This window comes from Lissotriton helveticus, chromosome 5_2 (genome assembly GCF_964261635.1).
Source record: "Lissotriton helveticus chromosome 5_2, aLisHel1.1, whole genome shotgun sequence".
Classification (NCBI taxonomy): Eukaryota; Metazoa; Chordata; class Amphibia; order Caudata; family Salamandridae; genus Lissotriton; species Lissotriton helveticus.
Window position 1 is genome coordinate 8,983,181 of NC_136066.1, and position 22,380 is coordinate 9,005,560.

At 48.1% G+C, this 22,380-nt stretch overlaps 1 protein-coding gene across 1 annotated transcript in view; it reads left to right on the forward strand.

Moving 5' to 3' along the window:
• The window catches only part of CFAP157 (cilia and flagella associated protein 157), a 511,692-nt gene that overhangs the window by 207,900 nt on the left and 281,412 nt on the right, over positions 1 to 22,380 (forward strand). The window contains exon 6 of the mRNA XM_078646650.1: positions 10,213 to 10,363. Within this exon, the coding sequence (XP_078502776.1) occupies positions 10,213 to 10,363 (151 nt within the window). The remainder of the gene's footprint in view (positions 1 to 10,212; positions 10,364 to 22,380) is intronic.

Consider the following 22,380-nt stretch of genomic DNA (forward strand, 5'->3'; position numbering starts at 1 on the left):
CGAAACAACTTTCTCGTCATATCAAGGACAATGATCTTCTTGACAATTTCCAGTCCGGCTTCATTCAAAACTGCAGCACTGAAACAGCCCTACTGCAAGTGGTTGATGACGCGCTGAGGGTCCTCGACTCGGGGGGGGGGGGGTCCTGTCTTCTAATTCTCCTTGACCTTTCTGCAGCCTTTGACACTGTCAATCACAACACCCTCCTCAACATTCTCAAACAGAGAATGGGCATGGAGGGCACTGTGCTTAAATGGTTTGCCTCCTTCCTCTCGGATAGATCTCAAAGGATCAAAATAGCGAACAGTCTCTCATCTCCTGTGGCGGTAGGTAAAGGTGTTCCTCAAGGCTCTATACTTGCACCCACATTGCTCAACCTCTATTTAGAACCACTGGGAAATCTCCTAAGCAAATACGGGATCCACTATCATCTCTATGCTGACGACACTCAAATCTACCTCAAGGTTGCCTCCACTCACGATCTCTCTATCCTAAGCTCTACTCTCGACTCCATTCATAACTGGATGTCAACACATCAACTGATTCTGAATCCCGTCAAAACCGAATTCCTCCTCTTCTCCTCCTCACTCTCTCCTCCCCCGGTTCAATCATGGATGGATCAGATGAATCTACTGAACAATAAACCCATCATTGTCGACAGCGCAAAATCCCTTGGCGTCATTCTCGACAAAAAACTCAATCTAACCCCCCACATCAATTCCATTGCAAAGTCTGCTCGATACCATCTGCGTCTTCTTTGGGGAATCCGTCGCTTCTTCCCGGAGCAGGACCTTATAACCCTGGTGCAATCGCTGGTCCTCTCCAGACTTGACTACTGCAATTCTCTTCTTACTGGCCTCCCCAAATCCCACCTGTCCCCCCTTAAATCTGTTTTACACTCAGCAGCTTGTTTCATTTATGGGGCCAAAAGAAGCGACCACATCACACCGATGTTATCCACCCTCCGCTGGCTTCCCATCGAGGCTAGAGCTATCTATCAGACTGCTTGTATCACCCACAAAGCCTTGCACTCCTCCTCTCCTCGCTACCTGGTGAATAAACTGAAACTCTCTGGAGGCTCTAGACCATCACGTAATGCGGAAAATCTCCTGCTTGAACCTCCCACTTTCAAGAAGGAAAGAACGATGGCCGAATCCTTTTCAGGCAACGCGGTGAGAATCTGGAGCTCCCTTCCGCCGCAGCTCCGGACCACCCCCTCCCCCCAGGCCTTCAAAACTGACCTCAAAGTTCTCCTCCTCCAAAGACACTTCCAAATGTAATTCATGCCCTCTCTATTAGCTGAAGGAAGCCCTTCCATTATAGAAAAAGCTACTGTACATGACTTTGGAAGTGTCCTCCCAGTGTGTTCTTGCGGTCTGAGAGTCGGCCATTTATTGCGGTATTATCTTTCTACATGTGTTGTATGTAACATGCACCCGTCACTTTCTCTTGTAACACACTGTTTTCTACCTCTTACATATGTTTATTTTCGATACCTGCACGTAACGTTTGTTCTTGTGCCTGAGTGTCCTCCTTATATTGCAGTATTATACCTTTATGTTTATCTTGTACGCTTTTGTAACCGGCACACGTCACTTTTTCCTCCTGTAATGCACCGTTTGCTACCTCCTGTATTTTGTTGGTTCACGATTGTCACTTTTGTAATGCACCGTTTGCTACCTCTAGTATTTTGTTGGTTCAAGATTGTCACTTTTGTAATGCACCGTTTGCTACCTCTAGTATTCTGTTGGCTCACGATTGTCATTACTGCCTCATTTAATGTACCGTTTGCTTTTGTATTTTGTTCACTTGTAATGTTCTCATGTACCAGCTCTGTTTCCTATTGTGAAGCGCTCTGACACCTTCGGGTAAAGTCCGCGCTATATAAAAACCGCACAAATAAAATAAAATAAAAATAAATCGTGTGCGCTCCTCCCTTTATTCAGGCACCTTTTTGAAGCCCGGGACGTAACCCGCCCTGGCCCTCCTCGCCTGCTTGCCCAGCAGCCCCCTGGCGTTTCTCGCCTTCAGTACACACGGACGTGGTTAGATGTCCACCGTTCCGTGCCTTACCGATCTCGTCACCACTGTAGCCCTGCAGCCCTGATGAGTTACTCTTCCTTCACGGTGTGACGAAACACGTGTCGGCTGGCTACTATTTTACTGTACTGACCACTACTTGACTTATAAAAAACTTTATTCACATGAACCTTGATACCCTACGTTCTTTTGTACTTTGAAGCAACTATTTTCTCTCAGTAGAATTTTTAGTCCTCACACCAGGACTACATACTACAGTTGCGTGTGCACAGGATCCGTTCTCCTGGGCTCTTACGTGTGGCTGGGCACAGAGCATATGTGGCAAAAAAAACAAGGGACACCCTACTCACTAGGAACAAGGGTAAGTTATGTGTGACAGAAACGGTGGTTCCTGTGGGAAAGTACTTATCTATATTGGTAATGCTATGCACAATCGCAATGGTTACGGGTTACGTAGATGTCAGAAGGAAAGGAGACCAAGAACACTTCTGTTTGTATTTACAAGAGATCTTTTATATGTTTAAAGAGTATTTAAATATATACAAAAAGCAATATAAAATCAAGTAGTGCTTAGTGTCCCCGGTGTGAATGGAACCAAAAAACAAAGACTAGTGAATTTGTATACAATGACAGCGTCGCATTGTACCAGAGCAGACGGCCTGTGTGGACCCCTGCGCAGCTAAGACACGCTTTCAAAGTACCGCTGATTTATTCAGAAGAGCTACCACACGCTTTTGCTGGCCTAGCGCTTGTGGTTACGTGCGCTTGCTCCTGTGCAGCCGCCAGCTTTCAGCGCCCGATCAGGCGCCATCTGGCTTTCCTCTCGCTTGCTCTCTGAACGCTCCTCCGCCCCTCCCCCCGCATCTCGCGTTAATTTGAAACATATGTGCAAACGCGCTGCTTTCACTTTCGCTCATACGCGCACCACTCTGGAAGATGGGCTTGTCTTGTTTAACATGGTCATTGGACCAAACCTTTATCGGATCAGCCTAAACTCCTATTGCAGAACCACAGATCATCTATGCTCTGGTCTAAGTGTGATTTATTGAGTTTTATAAATGGTTACCGAGCAATTAATAAAAACAGAGCTTTGCCGTATGAGATTTCCCAACTTACTTGTAAGTCTCCACACATGGCGTTCTGTCTTCATCCACCCAACATGAAAAGCAGCATTATCAGAAGAGCAACCGGAAGCACGCGTCTAATGGTGCTTCTTCAGCTCCTCGGTGCTCGCCCGACTCAGCAGCCCGTGTCAAATAACAGCGATACGGGCCCATGTGGATTCAGGGAGGAGGTCATTCTAGATTTCAAGTTGATCATTTCAGTATATGTTCTCCTTCATCCATTGTTTAGTCCCATCATAAAGAATAACTTTATTTGGTTAAAGTTAGCCATAAAAGTATAACATACATGAATCACACATGGAAGGTTTATATACATAAAAGTCCAATAAAACCTTATAGCTCACATATATTAAAAATCCAGACAGGTTTAAAAAACTATTCCTAAAATGGGATGCCAGAATCTGATTACATTTCGTATTGTTTCCTTATTGATGGTGCCATCCTGATAACATTTGAAACAGCCATACAGGGTACTTCAGTAGACAGAGATAACAAAAAGTTAAAACTCTCCTGAAAATGACATGGTCTGATGTCTTTTAAGAGTGGTGTAAGAAACCGAGCTCTTGGGACCTTGTAAAGTGCGCAAAAAAGGGTAAAGTGCAGGGGGCTTTGTTGGGACAGGTTGTCACAGGGGCAGGATGGAAGGTTATTGCACCATCCGGCCTGTTTAGGAAAGGCCCCTAAAAAGTGCAATGTGCAAAGCCTGAATCAGGTCAACAGAAATCTAAATTGTACGTTCCTGGTAAAAGACAAGTAAAATTGCTGATATGAAAAAGTCTGATCGGTGTGAGATAATCGCCTTGCTGGCCAGCGGCGATTATCAAGTTCCGCACGATATGCATTTTTTATGATCAATTTTTGCTTATATCTATACAGTTAGGGGTGTCAAAAAAAATCCCTAAGCCAATTTCATAAAATGTTCTTTTCACAAAACGAAGCCATGGAATAGCCTCGGCATTATCCAGTAACATGCAATCCTTATTAGAACATTGGAATGTTGGGAGCTCCATTGCAGACAATGGAGTGCTCCCTGCTTTTACGGGCCGGTAAAGGCCCGCGGAGCAACATTCCAATGTTCTACAAAGGCTTCTCCCCTCGAGCTTCGAGAACCCTTTGTTTAATTTGTTAGAACATTCTGTCCTCTAGTGGCAGAATGTTCTAATAGCCTTATAGCCCTTCGTAGCAGGGCTATACTGGCTACTAAAGTCCCGCTGTTTCGTTAAAGTCCCTCGCCTTCGGCTCGGGCCTTTAACGATTCAGCGGGCTATAATAATTTCTCTTGTGAGCTTTAACTCCTCCGTCAGCCAAACTTTCGCCCAGAGTATCAATGGGGCGATGTTTATTCGATCCGAAATCAAATCAAATTGTGTAGTTATCGGAGCTCGCCCGCGCCCCCCATGTCGCGCTTCCAGTCCCGCAGCCAGCAGTAGGGTTCCATATGGGCTCAGCCCCGCAGCCAGCAGTAGGGTCCCATATGGACTCAGCCCCGCAGCTAGCAGTAGGGTTCCATATGGGCTCAGCCCCACAGCCAGCAGTAGGGTTCCATATGGACTCAGCCCTGCAGCCAGCAGTAGGGTTCCATATGGACTCAGCCCTGCAGCCAGCAGTAGGGTCCCATATGGACTCTTCTCGGCCCGGCCGAGCAGTCCCGCTAACTGAGATGTTTGTAACAGGACCTGAGTGATTTCTTGTACAGAAGCGAAGACTTCACACCAAAACCTATAAGCCACTGCAGACCTCCAGGCCAGGTAGAGAAAGACTGCCCCCTCCTTACCACAACAGACGCCTCTGCCCCAGGTTAAGTAGCATTAGAGGGTCTGACATACACTAGTGGATTCAACGCCACTGACTGCCGGGTAGGAGCTCATCCGTTTGTGGACAGCGATGGAGCCACATTTCATCTGTCGTGGGACCTCAACCTGCCCCCGAGTTATCTCTCGAAGCAGGCTGAGTTCTGCCGCCTTATAACGGGGGACACTGTGCGGAATGCTTTGTTTACAGCAGTTTTGAAAGGTTCCTCTGAAGTCTGGTGTCAGTTGTGTGCTCGCCGCTTTTGATCAGTGGTGGAGTATGACACATGTATGACGTTTTCCGAGTTACGCATGGAATGTTTGCAGTGTCCAGCTCACAACAAAAAGACATCATATCGAATGGTATGACACAATGGGACACAAATGGGAGCTTCACACAACGCTAAAAGCCCCCCCCCCATCTCCTGTAGGTATACACGCGTGACCGGAACAATCAGGCGGGATCATTAAATAACATTCTTATTAGCCCTCTGGCAATTAGAGTTTCATAAAAGTGCTGTAAATGTGGAATGAAAATGAGTGGCTAAACACCATGCAGGTTCATTCAATCGGGACAATACTCTTATTCCGTCAGTCACACAGCTTGATTCGATCTTTGGTGAACAGACCATAAAAGCACAACAGTTCATATAAAAAAATAAAAAAACTCATTGTTATTATAAACATCTCTTTTATCCTAACCTTAATCCCGTCAGGTGGATTAGCAACAGGAGGCCTCCGGATCCCCCTGCCGCCCACACACACACTATCTGACATAACTGGCAGCACCTTTGTGCTTTTAAGATGATACAACTTCCGGTGTTCTGACACTAACAGGATGAAGACAAGAATCCACTCCTGCTGAAAAGCTCACCTTTCCCCATAAGCAGTTCTTGGCAAGAGGCGAGGGAGCCCCTTCCTGCACGCCAGACACCAGACAGCGACAGCGACACCGACGGCGACAGCGACACCGGACAGCGACACCAGACACCGGACAGCGACAGCGACACCGACAGCGACACCGACAGCGACACCGGACAGCGACACCAGACAGCGGACAGAGACAGCGACAGCAACACCGAGAGCGACACCGACAGCGACACCGACAGCGACACCGGACAGCGACACCAGACACCGGACAGCGACAGCGACACCGACAGCAACACCGACAGCGACAGCGACACCGGACAGCGACACCAGACAGCGGACAGCGACAGCGACAGCAACACCGACAGCGACACCGACAGCGACAGCGACACCGACAGCGACAGCGATGCAAACGTTGTAGTTTAAAATCTGAGGAAAGCTGCTGCATATTTATAAAAACACAGCAAACCTTTTTGTCTGTTCCATGTTAAAACAAGCATTGGCATAGCCAATAGGTCTCGCTTTTGGGACCTTACAAGTATTTAGCTATGCAGCACAATATCCTCGGTGCAACAACATCAACTGTTGCATCATAGCTAAACACTTATAAGGTCCCAAATGCGAGACCTATTGGCTATGGCAATGCTTGTTATACGGTGGCATTTCCCTTGCTGTGCAGATCCGTGGTTGCCAGCCCTTTACCACGGTACCTGGCTGGGTCCAGTGTGAGTATATCTCTATTTTCTTCTCCTTTCACTCGACCCGTATCTCACACTTCTCATGTGGCTGCGCAGCCCCCTGATGTCAGATGTCCCTACATCCATAGGTCCTGAAGAGAGCCTATAACCTATGAAGGGTCGAAACATTGTCGAGAACTGCGTAAAGCGAACTATTGTGATCAGCTCTGACTATTGTATACAGTGGCTGTAATTATTGTAAAATTATAGATGGAAACCAAGTTATATTTGTCACAAATTCACTAGTCTTTGTTTTTTGCTTCCATTCACACTGTGGACACTAAGCACTACTTGGATTTTTTTACTTGTAGTATATGTTTAAATACTCTTTAAAAATATAAAGGATCTATTGTAAATACAAACTGAAGTGTTCTTCTTCTCCTTTCCTTCTGACATGTACGTAACCCGTAACCATTACGATTATGCTAAGTATTACCAATATGGATAAGTACTTTCCAGCAGGAACCACTGTTTCTGTCACACTCATATATGGGAGGGCACGAAGCCCGGTGGACCCTCACGTTTGGGCACAGAGTACAGCTGGGATCTCACGTGTGGACATAGAGCACAGCTGGGATCTCACGTGTGGCTGGGCACAGAGCACAGCTACGCCCTCATATATGGGAGGGCACAAAGCCCGATGGACCCTCACGTTTGGGCACAGAGCACAGCTGGGATCTCACGTGTGGGCACAGAGCACAGCTGGGCCCTTACGTGTGGCTGGGCACAAAGCACAGCTGCGCCCTCATAAGGGCACAAAGCCCGATGGACCCTCCGGTTTCGGCACAGAGTACAGCTGGGCTACAGTTGGGTCCTTACCAGTGGCCAGGTACAGAGCTCGGCTGGGTCCTCACATGAGGCCTCCTCTACCTTGGCCGCGATTGCTTACTTCAAACTGGCATTTCTCCACTCACTCACTTGTCAACCCAACCAGTCCTCTAACTCTCTTCACACTCACTCGTGCACTCAGTCCGGCCTCTGAGTCTCTTCACACTCACTTGTGCATTCAGCCAGTCACCTAACTCTTTTCACACTCCCTAGTGCACTCAACCAGTTCTCTAATTTAACTCTCTTCACATTTGCTCATGCACTCAGCCTGTCCTGACTCTCTTCACTATCACTCGTGCACTCAGCCCATCCTCTAACTCTCTTCACACTCACTCGTGCACTCAGCCCGTCCTCGGACTCTCTTCACTATCACTCGTGCACTCAGCCCATCCTCTAACTCTCTTCACACTCACTCGTGCACTCAGCCCGTCCTCGGACTCTCTTTGCTATCACTCGTGCACTCAGCCCGTCCTTTAACTCTCTTCACACTCACTCGCGCACTCAGCCCGTCCTCGGACTCTCTTTGCTATCACTCGTGCACTCAGCCCATCCTCTAACTCTCTTCACACTCACTCGCGCACTCAGCCCGTCCTCGGACTCTCTTTGCTATCACTCGTGCACTCAGCCCGTCCTCTAACTCTCTTCACACTCACTCGTGCACTCAGCCCGTCCTCGGACTCTCTTTGCTATCACTCGTGCACTCAGCCCGTCCTCTTATTCTCTTCACACTCACTCGTGCACTCAGCCCGTCCTCGGACTCTCTTCACTCTCACTCGTACACTCAGCCCGTTCTCTAACTCTCTTCACACTCACTCTGCACTCAGCCTGTCCTCTGACTCTATTCACACTCACTCGTGCACTCAGCCCTTCCTCGGACTCTCTTCACTATCACTCGTGCACTCAGCCCGTCCTCTAACTCTCTTCACTCTCACTCGTACACTCAGCCCGTCCTCTAACTCTATTCACACTCACTTGTACACTCAGCCCGTCCTCTAACTCTCTTCACACTCACTCGTGCACTCAGTCCTTCCTCGGACTCTCTTCACTATCACTCGTGCACTCAGCCCGTCCTCTAACTCTCTTCACTCTCACTCGTACACTCAGCCCGTCCTCTAACTCTATTCACACTCACTTGTACACTCAGCCCGTCCTCTAACTCTCTTCACACTCACTCGTGCACTCAGCCCGTCCTCTGACTCTCTTTGCTATCACTCGTGCACTCAGCCCGTCCTCTTATTCTCTTCACACTCACTCGTGCACTCAGCCCGTCCTCGGACTCTCTTCACTCTCACTCGTACACTCAGCCCGTTCTCTAACTCTCTTCACACTCACTCTGCACTCAGCCTGTCCTCTGACTCTATTCACACTCACTCGTGCACTCAGCCCTTCCTCGGACTCTCTTCGCTATCACTCGTGCACTCAGCCCGTCCTCTAACTCTCTTCACTCTCACTCGTACACTCAGCCCGTCCTCTAACTCTATTCACACTCACTTGTACACTCAGCCCGTCCTCTAACTCTCTTCACACTCACTCGTGCACTCAGCCCTTCCTCGGACTCTCTTCACTATCACTCGTGCACTCAGCCCGTCCTCTAACTCTCTACACTCTCACTCGTACACTCAGCCCGTCCTCTAACTCTCTTCACTCTCACTCGTACACTCAGCCCGTTCTCTAACTCTATTCACACTCACTTGTACACTCAGCCCGTCCTCTAACTCTCTTCACACTCACTCGTGCACTCAGCCCGTCCTCGGACTCTCTTCGCTATCACTCGTGCACTCAGCCCGTCCTCTAACTCTCTTCACTCTCACTCGTACACTCAGCCCGTCCTCTAACTCTCTTCACACTCACTCGTGCACTCAGCCCGTCCTCGGACTCTCTTTGCTATCACTCGTGCACTCAGCCCGTCCTTTAACTCTCTTCACACTCACTCGCGCACTCAGCCCGTCCTCGGACTCTCTTTGCTATCACTCGTGCACTCAGCCCATCCTCTAACTCTCTTCACACTCACTCGCGCACTCAGCCCGTCCTCGGACTCTCTTTGCTATCACTCGTGCACTCAGCCCGTCCTCTAACTCTCTTCACACTCACTCGTGCACTCAGCCCGTCCTCGGACTCTCTTTGCTATCACTCGTGCACTCAGCCCGTCCTCTTATTCTCTTCACACTCACTCGTGCACTCAGCCCGTCCTCGGACTCTCTTCACTCTCACTCGTACACTCAGCCCGTTCTCTAACTCTCTTCACACTCACTCTGCACTCAGCCTGTCCTCTGACTCTATTCACACTCACTCGTGCACTCAGCCCTTCCTCGGACTCTCTTCACTATCACTCGTGCACTCAGCCCGTCCTCTAACTCTCTTCACTCTCACTCGTACACTCAGCCCGTCCTCTAACTCTATTCACACTCACTTGTACACTCAGCCCGTCCTCTAACTCTCTTCACACTCACTCGTGCACTCAGCCCTTCCTCGGACTCTCTTCACTATCACTCGTGCACTCAGCCCGTCCTCTAACTCTCTTCACTCTCACTCGTACACTCAGCCCGTCCTCTAACTCTATTCACACTCACTTGTACACTCAGCCCGTCCTCTAACTCTCTTCACACTCACTCGTGCACTCAGCCCGTCCTCGGACTCTCTTTGCTATCACTCGTGCACTCAGCCCGTCCTCTTATTCTCTTCACACTCACTCGTGCACTCAGCCCGTCCTCGGACTCTCTTCTCGCTCGCTTCATTTACTCACAGCTGCTCTCTTCCATTGAAACCCACTCGTTTTCCCTCTCCCCATGCAGGTCACCCGTGATCACCATTGCTTCTTTCTTGCAGAGAACGAGTCATTGAGCTGGAGAGAGAGGTGGCAACACACATGGCAGAGGAAGAGAACATGAAGTCCACGCTGGAGCGGGAACAGAACAAAATGGAGACTGTGGAGAGGATCCTGGGTCAGGCGGCTGCTGCCCTGAAAGACTTCCTGCTGGTAAAGGGCCTCTCCCACTCGCTATGGGGTAACCAAGGTGGATTCTAGGCACTAGGAGCTGAGCATTGGCGCTTCTGGGTCACAGTGACTTCACTCCGGGCATCAAGGGTATATGGCTGCGAGGATCATGGGGTTCACAGCGGACAACTCTGTGCAATGGAGTCATGTTGCAAAGTCCTTGTGCCCTGGGCACCCCCATTTCTTTCCTGATTGGTCATGGTGGTAACTGACTCTGACTGTCCCTGGGCTCTGCCTAACCAGGCCCAAGGCCAGTGCTATTCTGAAAATACACTTAGAATACAGTGAAAACATCTACATACACTAGGGTACACTGTGGGTTAGGGTACCCTTATGATTGGCATGACCTCGTCTATAAGGCCATAGTACATAATAGGGCGAGGGGATCAAAACTACCTTTGACTCCCTCGTATATATTAGGGCATGGTAGTTTAGAGGCCAGCAGCCCTTTCATGTGTGCACTGCTGAGGCCTGAGGTCAGTTTAAAAGCAGCCCTTTGTTGCAGAACTCCTTTTAACATATAAATTGGGCACAAATTTGACTTTAATGTTTGGGGCACTTAAAAAGTAATAAACTACAATATTTTGGCATATTAGGTACCCCAGTGTCACTCCTAGATGTCCCAGGGGTGGGGGCCAGGTATTTATAAGGAGGAGTCTTATAAAATAGGTTTATATGTCCTGGGGATATTGAAGTTACACATTTCACTGCCCTCATTGTCGTAAAGTGCTTCTAAAAATCGACGTTTGTGTTTGGAGCACTGTGGAGTGAGGATCGGCAATACTTGTACGTATTCAGAACCCCTAAAGTCTCCCCCAGGTGACCCAGGGGTGGGGGGGGGGGTCCCTGTAATATAGGCAGGGTCCTTATTAAGATGTTTTTATAAGTCCTGGTGTTGGAGAAATTGCCCAGTTCATTTTCCCCATTGCAGATCCCCAGCCCCGTAGGTTAACATGGCAAGAAGTTATTAATTAATAACCCCCGCCAGTAAACACTGAAAATATAATTCAAGGACTTAGTAGAATGGAGCTGATAAATCCAACAATATGCTATTGATGAACTTAGTCTAAATTGTACACACATGAAGTTATAAGGCTTTCTTGTCTGTCAGCCTTCCAGTGATCTGTCCTGATTGGTCAAAGTTACGTGGATTCGCCAGGCTGCTTTGATGAAGTGACAAGTGGCACCTGGGGTAAAGAGCCATTCTGGGAGCAGAGGGTTCTGCTGCATAGGAATGCCAGAGCAAAGGGGAAGGGTCATAAACAATGATCTTTAAAGTAATGAGGGGACAGGCAGAAGAAGCCAGTTTCATTTACACACCTACCCTCTAAACCAGAGCTTTCCTCGGTGTGTCGCGGGATGACACCACCGGTATTAAGGGCACTTAGCAATTAAGAGGCATTCCTTTGAAAGAGTGTCTCGGAGTCTGCTGCAGTAGCGCGGACTCCGAGACACTCTGCTCTTTGGGGGCCGGCGAATCACAACAAAGCCCCATTAACAAGTAAATGGTCTTTTAAAGACCAGCGAAGTACTCGTGTGCGGCTGTGTGTGTGCCCTGTAAGCTGAGGTGAGGTGAAAGAGGGTGACAGGCAGAGGGAGATAGAGGGAGGAAGACAGAGAGAGAGAGAGGGAGACAGAGTGAGTGAGGGAGAGAGAGGGAGAGAGAGAGAGAAGGAGGGAGACAGGGAGGGAGACAGAGAGGAAGGGAGACAGACGAGAGGGATACAGACGAGAGGGATACAGACGAGAGGGATACAGACGAGAGGGATACAGACGAGAGGGATACAGACGAGAGGGATACAGACGAGAGGGATACAGATGAGAGGGATACAGATGAGAGGGTTATAGACGAGAGGGAGGGAGACGAGAGGGAGGGAGACGAGAGGGAGGGAGGGAGACGAGAGGGAGGGAGACGGAGAGGGAGGGAGACGGAGAGGGAGGGAGACGGAGAGGGAGGGAGACGGAGAGGGAGGGAGACGGAGAGGGAGGGAGACGGAGAGAGAGGGAGAGGGAGACAGAGAGAGAGGGAGACGGAGAGAGAGGGAGACAGAGAGAGAGGGAGACAGAGAGAGAGGGAGACAGAGGGAGACGGAGACAGAGGGAGACAGAGAGAGAGGGAGACGGAGAGAGAGGGAGACAGAGAGAGAGGGAGACAGGGAGGGAGAGAGGGAGGGAGGGAGAGAGGGAGGGAGACAGAGAGGGAGGGAGACAGAGAGGGAGGGAGACAGAGAGGGAGGGAGACGAGAGGGAGGGAGATGGAGAGAGAGGGAGACGGAGAGAGAGGGAGACTGAGAGAGAGGGAGACAGGGAGGGAGGGAGAGAGGGAGGGAGGGAGAGAGGGAGGGAGACAGAGAGGGAGGGAGACAGAGAGGGAGGGAGACAGAGAGGGAGGGAGACAGAGAGAGAGGGAGACGGAGAGAGAGGGAGACAGAGAGAGAGGGAGACAGAGAGGGAGGGAGAGAGGGAGGGAGGGAGAGAGGGAGGGAGACAGAGAGGGAGGGAGACAGGGAGGGAGGGAGACAGAGAGGGAGGGAGACGAGAGGGAGGGAGACGGAGAGAGAGGGAGACGGAGAGAGAGGGAGACTGAGAGAGAGGGAGACAGGGAGGGAGGGAGAGAGGGAGGGAGGGAGAGAGGGAGGGAGACAGAGAGGGAGGGAGACAGAGAGGGAGGGAGACAGAGAGAGAGGGAGACGGAGAGAGAGGGAGACGGAGAGAGAGGGAGACAGGGAGGGAGGGAGAGAGGGAGGGAGACAGAGAGGGAGGGAGACAGAGAGAGAGGGAGACGGAGAGAGAGGGAGACGGAGAGAGAGGGAGACGGAGAGAGAGGGAGACGGAGAGGGAGGGAGACGGAGAGGGAGGGAGACGGAGAGGGAGGGAGACAGAGAGGGAGGGAGGCGAGAGGGAGGGAGAGAGGGAGGGAGACAGAGAGGGAGGGAGACGGAGAGAGAGGGAGACGGAGAGAGAGGGAGACAGAGAGGGAGGGAGACAGAGAGAGAGGGAGAGACAGAAAGGGAGAGAGAGAGAGTGAGTGAGTGAGAGAGAGGGAGGGAGAGGGAGGTAGAGAGAGGGAGATAGAGAGGGAGGGAGACCGCGAGAGAGGGAGGGAGACAGCGAGAGAGGGAGGGAGACAGAGAGAGACAGACAGCGACAGGGACAGACAGAGACAAATGGAGGCAGATACAGGGGCAGAGAGACAGAGGCAAAGACAGAGACGGAGAAGGAGACAGGGACAGACAGACAGATAGAGGCAGAGACATGGACAGGGACAGGCAGAGACTGAGACAGACAGAGAGGGAGACAGAGGGAGAGAGAGAGGGAGATAGACAGGGTGACAGAGGGAGACAGCCTGGGGGAGACAGAGGGAAGAAGAGGGAGACAGACAGGGGGAAGGAGACAAAGGGAGGGAGACAGAGGGAGGGAGACAGAGGGACGGTCATATTTCTTTATTCGGTTGCCATACTTTTTTAGGAACCATAAAAGTACATAAAAACATTTCATGAGATAAGTATTAAAAACATAAATAAAAGAGAGCGTGATTAACTATACATACATACAATCATAAATACAAAAAGGGACATTCAGGGGGAGGAAACCTATTAAATCTTGATAAATTGCTAGTGCATCAGAAGTTAATCATAATTACAGCAATATTTTATACAAGCCTTGAGAAAACAAGCAATGCATTTGGCGCTAAATTCGGATTCTAACAGTTGTAATACAAGGAAAGCGGGGCGGCAACTTCGCAGGCCCATGGATATCAGTAAGGGAGTAAGCCATCGCTTGCGTGGAAACTCATAATATCTACAGAATAGAACTGCATGGAATGTGGACTGGACCGAGGTTCCATCAAACAGACACACAATAAGCGATTTTGACCAATCATGCTGCTTCGGAAAAGTTATAAAACGAAAAAAGATATTAAAACGGAACGGGGTCAATAGATATTTTTCATAAGTATTCAGATGATACAATAAATATGGTTGGATCCCTGGTGCGGTCTGGATAGTTAGGATCTGGTGATTCGAGATTTTAGTGATTTCCTGATTTAGACGTAAGTCTCTTAGGTGGGATAGACATATAGTTTTCAAATTTTTCCTCGATGTACTCACTATGGATAGTGGTTGTGAAAAATAGGATGCTAAGTTTAAGTCCTTCAGGAAGTGACACACATATGCCAACCACGGGATTTTTCCCTAGTTTGCTGGCCCAATGCAATCCGTAATAAGGGAGCGTGTCAGTTTACATTGATCCGTTGTCCAAACCCGGTGCCATAGGAGAATTGGCTGGATTCTTATAATATCAGCTATATCATCCATACCTAATTCAATATGGCAAGCATAGGTCGGAGAGCTCTGGGGGACTACCAGCAAGTATCTTATGAAGCCGTTCTCTACCTTCAGTAGAGAATCTGTGGCTACATGACCCCACACCCCCGCACCATATGTTGCAACACTGAGGCATTTTGCCTGATATATTTTAATCAGTTCTTGAGGGGGTTGCTTCCCTAGATTTTGGGCGAACGCTACCAAAGCAGATGTAGCTCTTAAAAATAATAATTTTCTAGTGCTAATGGCCTGCCACCAACAGGATTTGTTATCGATTAATATACCCAAATATGGATAAACGTTGGTATATTCCAATTTACTGTTATCGATAAAAATGGGTTTTATCTTCTTTACCCGGTTACCTACATGCATTACAAAGGTCTTATTAATGTTGGCCATTACGTCCCGGGATGCCATAAATTTACAATATCTATTGAGAAGATGTTGTAGTTGGAGGGGTGTTCTGGCCATAATCACCGCGTCGTCCGCATAGAGTAATGTGGGAATTGGACGACGATCGATAGCGGGAAGGTCCTGGCTCCCTTCCAACATTGCCAGTTCTAAACCATTAGTGTAGAGATTAAAAAGAAATGGAGCCAGAACACAGCCCTGTCTGACTCCCTTGGTCACGGGAAATGGGTCAGTAAGCTCACCTTCAACACCATATCTAACTCTAGCTGATGCATCTGAGTAGAGTTCACATAAAAAGACAACCAACGGAGGATCCACACCCATTTTCAGAAGTATTGACCACAATTTTGAGTGTGAGATGCAATCAAACGCTGCGATCAAATCCACATACGCCAAGTGTAGATGACCGCTCTTTGCCCCAACGTATTTCCCAATTAAGAGGGAGAGATTTAATGCTTGCTCAACAGTTCCCAGTCCTTCCCGGAACCCATATTGTAAGTCTGATAGTATGTGGTTCACGTTGGCCCAGTCCTGTAAGCGTTCGAGCACTATTCGACCGGCCACTTTACCAAGGGAATCCAGGAGGGAGATGAGCCTGTAGCAAGCTGGGTTGTCACGGTCTCCCTTTTTGAAAATGGGAAGCAGCGTTGAGGTAGACCAAGATTTAATAAGTCCAATCGATATTGCAGCTTCAAGGACCAGAGTTAAAATTGGTGACCAGAGGTCCAAGTTATGGGTGAATATATCCACTGGCACCCCATCTGGGCCGGGAGCTTTGCCAGCCTTGGAAGCTGTCAGAGCATTGATTACTTCATTGTAATCAAAAACTAATTGTATCGGATATATACTGTGGTCAGGGGGAACGTCCTCCCCGTCGTCTTCAATATCAATTTGATTTGCACCTGCATTTGAGTTAAAGATTTTTGAAAAGTGATTAACCCAGGCTTCTGCGTCCACCGCTACTTCTATTCTCGTAACAGAGTTTGACTCTGAGAGAAATGGGGTTTTGATTACTCGCCAAAAAGTAGAACTATCATTCATTCGACAGCTCATATGGAGTCGTTCCCATAGGCCTATTTTAATTTCCTCCCTGCACTTTTTTATTGCCAAATAATACTCTTTTCTTAATTTTCTAACTTCTTCTTTCTCTCTCTTAGCCTTACATAGAGCGTTTTTTAAGCGTGAGTAAGCCTTTGTGCATTCTGGGTTAAACCAACCCTTTTTTTGTCTATTATTAGCCTTCTGCTTACAAAATAACTCTTCTTTTATAATGTTGATAATGTCCGAAAAACTGGACAGAATCAGCTGGTAGGGAGACTCCAAATTAAGACAAATTTCTACCAAAGGAAGTGCTCGACTTACCACTTTAGCTGTAATTACATCAGGGTCTACTTTTGCCCACTTTATAGAGTACCCGTTTATCTTATCCAGACTCAATGCTTGTTGATTTAATAAGCTAGGAGAACTACTTTTTCTGGAGGCAGTCGGGACTAAGAGAATAAGAATATTGGGAAAGTGGTCACTACTAGCATTGTCTCCTGTTTTAAAGTTAGCCAGGTGGTCCTTCAGGTTGTGAGATATTAATATAAAATCGATTAAACTAGAGAACCCCCTTCCATGAAAGGTAGAAAAGAACTCTACAGCTGGGACTACTAGTTCATTAGCAAAACCCAGCTCGAGGGTAAAGAATATCTCGTTAAGACAGGTACCATTGTGGGTATGTGAAAAATGGGTTAAATTACACCCACATTCGTCCTGAATGCCACATTTAATTGTTTTATAATCTTTACAAAGTGATATATATAAATCTCCATCCCAAATCAAGTTAAATGATGTATTCATATATTTATTCCGCATCTCCGTTAAAAAATGAAAAATTTCATTTAAAACATTGACTGAATCCTGCATGGACAAATTATTATAAAAGTTGACTAAAAAATAAGGGGGCAATTTATTCACCACTATTTTGAGGATTTGGTAATTCTCTTCCGACTTCAACTCAACTATCTCTTTAGCTGAAAGCTCATATGATATGTAAATTACCAAACCTCCTTTGGGTCTCCCCGAGGTAGAAGGATGAGCACATGAGTTATAGGACTTATAACTCTGAAGATGAATTGGGGAGGTTAACCAAGTTTCTTGGAGACATACAATGTTATGTTTCCTAATCATTTTTAACCAGGAGTACATCTCTATTTTTGGGCGTAACCCTGCTACATTCCAAAATATCGTTATAAATTTTAAATTACGATCTTTTGGATCATCTACTGTTGGTTGGTCAGAAAGTGCATTTGGGGCTAAACCATGGGTGGAAAGCAATACAGAGGAAGACGACTTTACCGGAGATGAAATAGACCCGCAATCCACTGCGGATCCATCTGCATTTAGAATTTGAGTATTTCTATAGGGCTGTCCAGGGACAAAATTATCATTTAGAATTGTCATTACAGGTTGAGAAATATCCTTGCTAAGTAAAGATTGAGGGGAAGGACCTGTCTGAATAACTGTATGTTTCAGTCATTCATTATCGTCCAGCCCTAATAATATGTTAAATCTATTCTGGGTAAAGATCTGTTGGGGTTGAATTTGAGCACCTTGTTACCTCAATTAACATTTAAGACCCATGCACAGAAAGTCGCCGGAGGTTGCTTTGGCCTTCTCCGGGCAGTACGGAAGGTACTCCCCCTCCTGCCCTTCCAATCAAGAAAGCTATTAATCCAGGGTCTAATTTTATCTAGATTGGATTATGGCAACTCCCTCTTCTTGGCCGCACCCCTGGCCTCCATTAATACTCTCCAAAGAGTACAGAATGCCGCAGCCCGGTTGCTCATGGGGACATCGAGGTGGGCTTCAGCCAAACCATTGCTAAGAGCCCTCCACTGGCTCCCAATTCAGGAGCGAATCTTCTTTAAATCACTCTGCATCGCGCATAAAACACTGCAAGGCAAAGGCCCACCGGCCTTGAGAGACATGATTCGCCCCTATAAACCAGCCCGGACCCTTCGGTCTGATGGAAAAAACCTGGTTGTCACTCCTAGAGTGAGGAAAGCACGTTCCGGAGGCCGCCGGTTCTCGTTGAATGCGGCAAAAAAATGGAATGCACTTCCCAGGGAGCTCCGGATGGAAACCTCCTATCCGAAATTCAGAAAAGCACTCAAAACCTTTCTTTTCCCTAACACACCTTAGATCTTTCCCTTCTTGAGGTCTCTGCTATCATCATTATTATTTATTATTTTACCAGCGCTGGGACGCTCTAGGGCAGCCATGCGCTTTATAAACCCAATTTCATTTCATTTCATTTCATTTCATTGGGAATTGGGTCACCTTTGTGAGCACCTGTATAGTGTACCATAGGTACCCAGGGCATAGGTGCATCCAAGGCCTACCAGGGGCTGCAGTATGTTTTATGCCACCCCTGGCTGGCCATCCAAACTGACACTACAGGCTGATCACTCAGCTTGGGCAAGGTGGTGTAATCACCCCTTACTTAGATATAGTATACCTATATCTACCAATATATATAGACACATATGCACCTATAAGTCACTCCTATGGTAGGCCTCGACAATCCTGGAGGCAGAGTGCTTGGTTTTATGTGAGAGGGTGCCCTAGCATGAGCTGAGCCCCTCTGCAGCTTTCGGAACCATCTCCTTATAGCTGTTCTATGATATAGCCATACCATATACTCTTAAGTGCATTATAATCCTCGCCGTTAATGCGAACTTTGGTTTGGCTTTATCAAAACATGTTGTATAAGATGTCCAACACTTTGGAATACTACCCCCCGCCAATTCTGGCGGCGGGGGTAGCATTCCACCCTTCTAGAGGGAAAAGACAAGTAGGTTACTGCTTTACCCGGTTAAATTTAAACAGATCCTCAGCATCACAAAATGGATGCTGCTGCCACAGACACGAATCTGACCTCCTGCTGCTGGACGAAACTCCGACAGGGGAGGCCTGGACAATAGGTTTCCTGCCTTGGGAGGTGCTAGCACCTCCCCAGACAGACTTTTAGTGTATTGGGGCAGGGAGGGCTGCAAAACGAGACACTGCCTGGGGCACATACGGTGATCCATGCATAGCCCGGTTCAAAATTGTTGCTGGGGCACTCCAGCCCCGCTCTGGCGCGACACTGGACAAAGGGAAAGGGGTGTAGCCATCCCATTCCCAGGTCCACCCATAGGAGGGACCTAGCAGGTAATCCAGCCCCTAGAATCAGTATAAAGATAGGAGCTGTGTCCCCAGGACTTTAGATTATCCTGGAAAGAAACTCTGATATAAACTCTTGGACCTTCGACGTTCTATTTTGACTAGAAGACTGAAGATATCTCCCTTGTGGTCAAGGAGTTACCACCCTGTGCAAACAGGCACCACCAGTAACTTGCCTGTCTGCTTTGTTGACGCTCTCGACGGAACCCGAAGACTCAGCAACTCAGGAACTGGACTTCCAGACTTCTCTGACTCTGACCCACATCCACAGCAAAGCTGAGACCCGTGGCGGACACGAGAGACGTGGGACCGGACATCCTGCATTTTGCTAACAGCTCGACTACCGAGGTACCCTCTCAGTTGTGCATTGGGGTACGAGAAGCCCCATACCTGAGCGCCATTTGCACCAAAGCTCAGCCCCCCACACTCCACGAGCGCTGCATGGGACCCGCTCTTGCATTTCAGCTCAACACGTCTTCCCGGTTGCTAGCCCGTTGGCTAGTGAGCCCCCTGAAGACAAACCTTTGAAACCAAACTGCTTTCCTGGTTCCTCCAGGCTTGCTCCAGCTTCCCTGCAAAGGAGAAGCTCCCCAGACCTTGCTGGTCTGACCTGAAGCCCATCTTCATTTCCTGCGTGGATTGCGTTTGCCAAGGCTTGTTGGGTCCTGTCCGGATACCGACACCGCAGTCAACTAGATCATTTGTGGGACAGCTCGAATCCAGCTCCTGGTCGTCATCGACGCCTCCTGGTCATCGTGGCTGCAGAGGCAAGCTTCACCTCTTCACCTGAGATCATCGCGACATTGCCTGGTTCCTTCCTGGTTCCTTCCTGGTCACTAGCTAGTGATCCAGACTCTGTCTCCTCTGCGTTCAGGTTCTTCAGTTCCTCGATCCATCCTTGGATCAACCCGGACACTCTTCCTCTGGCCGCCTGCAGCACTTCTTTGCAGATCTCCATTGAAAGCATCGACGAAACCAGACACCAAAAGGCACCTATGCACCCGGCTTCCCTGGGTGAAGTAACACAAGTACTCCGGTGCTCCCACGGGTCTTGACTCTCGAAGTGTCCAAAGGGGTTTTGTCGTAGTCCATCCGGAAGTGCCCTAAAACAGTAACTTTGTAACTTCTTCGTTCTCCATTATAAGTCAATGGGAACCCGCGTCTGTGTTTAGACACAGCAGGCGCCGCCCGTGGGTCTCCTACTTCCTAACGTTTGGTTGTTTAGTATAGCCCCAGCGATTCCCTAGGCCCTAGCCCTATTCACTATTTCTGTAGTGGTCCTTATACCACTTACTTAGTATATGGTTTGTGAGGCCCCTGGGGCAAAACTGTATTTGTGCAACTTATCGTATGCTAATTGAGTAACTTGTGATGTACTTCGATCTCTGACCTCATAAAGAGTGCAGAGGGGTTGTGTTAGAAATAAATACATATATATTTGATATATACCTTGTGTGGTGTCCTTTCATTTGGTATTCAGGGGATTATAATGGGTAAAACAGCTGGCTTCACATGCTCTCTGAAGTCTTAGCCTGTGACTGCTGGTCCATGCTACCACTAGGATAGCTTGTGTATAAGGTTGACTTTACAACCACCATCAATAAGGGTCGATTAGACTGGTGCAAGATGCCCACTAGAATAGTGGACATCATATGCCAGGCTAACTTCTCACATTGGTGTGCAGCGGAAGAGATAAGAGCTTGCTGTTGTTTTACCATATAATCTTGAGATATCATTTTAAAGGTACCTGTAGATACATATAAATCAAGTTACGATAATACTTTAAGTTCTCCTGAACTTAGCAGTTGTAGAGGAAAGGGCTTAGCACACCCTGACTACAGCTCCTAGAGAGGTTCTAGTAGGAAACCATTTAGTGTAGGTAGGTGCACACACCACACCTCACTAGAGAAAATGTCCTTGTAAGCAGGCCCTAGTGGACCTCTTCAAGAAGACACCCAGAGGGTGCCTCATTTACTTTTAATGAACTTAGAAGCCTGTGTGCAGTCAGAAGATTGAGACAAGGACAGAGTCCAACCTTTAACCACCTGCCAGATATCTTAGTGGCTCATGATATAGAGAATGCATCAGACCAGATAACCATGGTAGTAGAGAGGGGGGCCATCCATCCAAAGAAGAGAATGTTGGGGAGGATCCAGCACTATCTGATGAGGAGGTGGATGCTGACCAGGATGGGGTTAATGAACCTATCCTGGGCAACACAGGACTATCTGGAGGTGGAGGGGGCCTTGGTGGGCCCCCTCCTAACTTTCCAAGTTGGCCTAACCATAGAAACAGAAGGCAAAGGTCACTTTCCAGTGGCTCAGAGCATTCTGATTCTTCAGTAGGGTCCGATGTCTCTGCTCTAAGGAGGATGACTCCCCTTGAGAGGAGAGAGCACAAAGCTAGGATGAAGGAAGTCAATCTTAGGATCAAGAGGCAAGAAATCGCCCTTGCAAGAGAGACCCTGGCTCTTGAAAGAGAGAAAAAGTTAAGTGGGTTAGAACCCACTGGTAGCAGCAATATACCTAGAGATAGGGAAAGGTCACACGACCATAGAAACCTGAACAGAATTGCCCTTCCCTATCAGATTGGGGATGACATCCACAAGTGGATAACTGCTTTGGAGAGGGCTTGCAAAATACAGCAGGTGCCCCAGAGTCAGAGACCAGCAATCGTGTGGCTCTCCTTTTCAGACAAGGTAGAGATAAGCTCCTGACAGTAAGTGAACAGGATGCTGACAACTACTATGTCCTGAAGAGTGCTCTGATAGATGGGTTTGGCTTAACCACTGAGCAGTACAGGTTGCTGTTCAGAGACACCCAGAAGACACAGACTCAGGACTGGACTGATTTTGTTGATTGTGCTACTAAGGCTCTGGAAGGCTTGTTGCTGGGCAGTAAAGTTAATGACTATACAGGATTGTATAATTTGATCATGAGAGAACAAATACTTAACAACTGAAAAAACCAGTTATTGCATCAACACCTGGTTCACTCTGATCTGACCTCTCCCCAAGAGTTGGGAAAGAAGGCCGACAAATGGGTCAGAACCCGG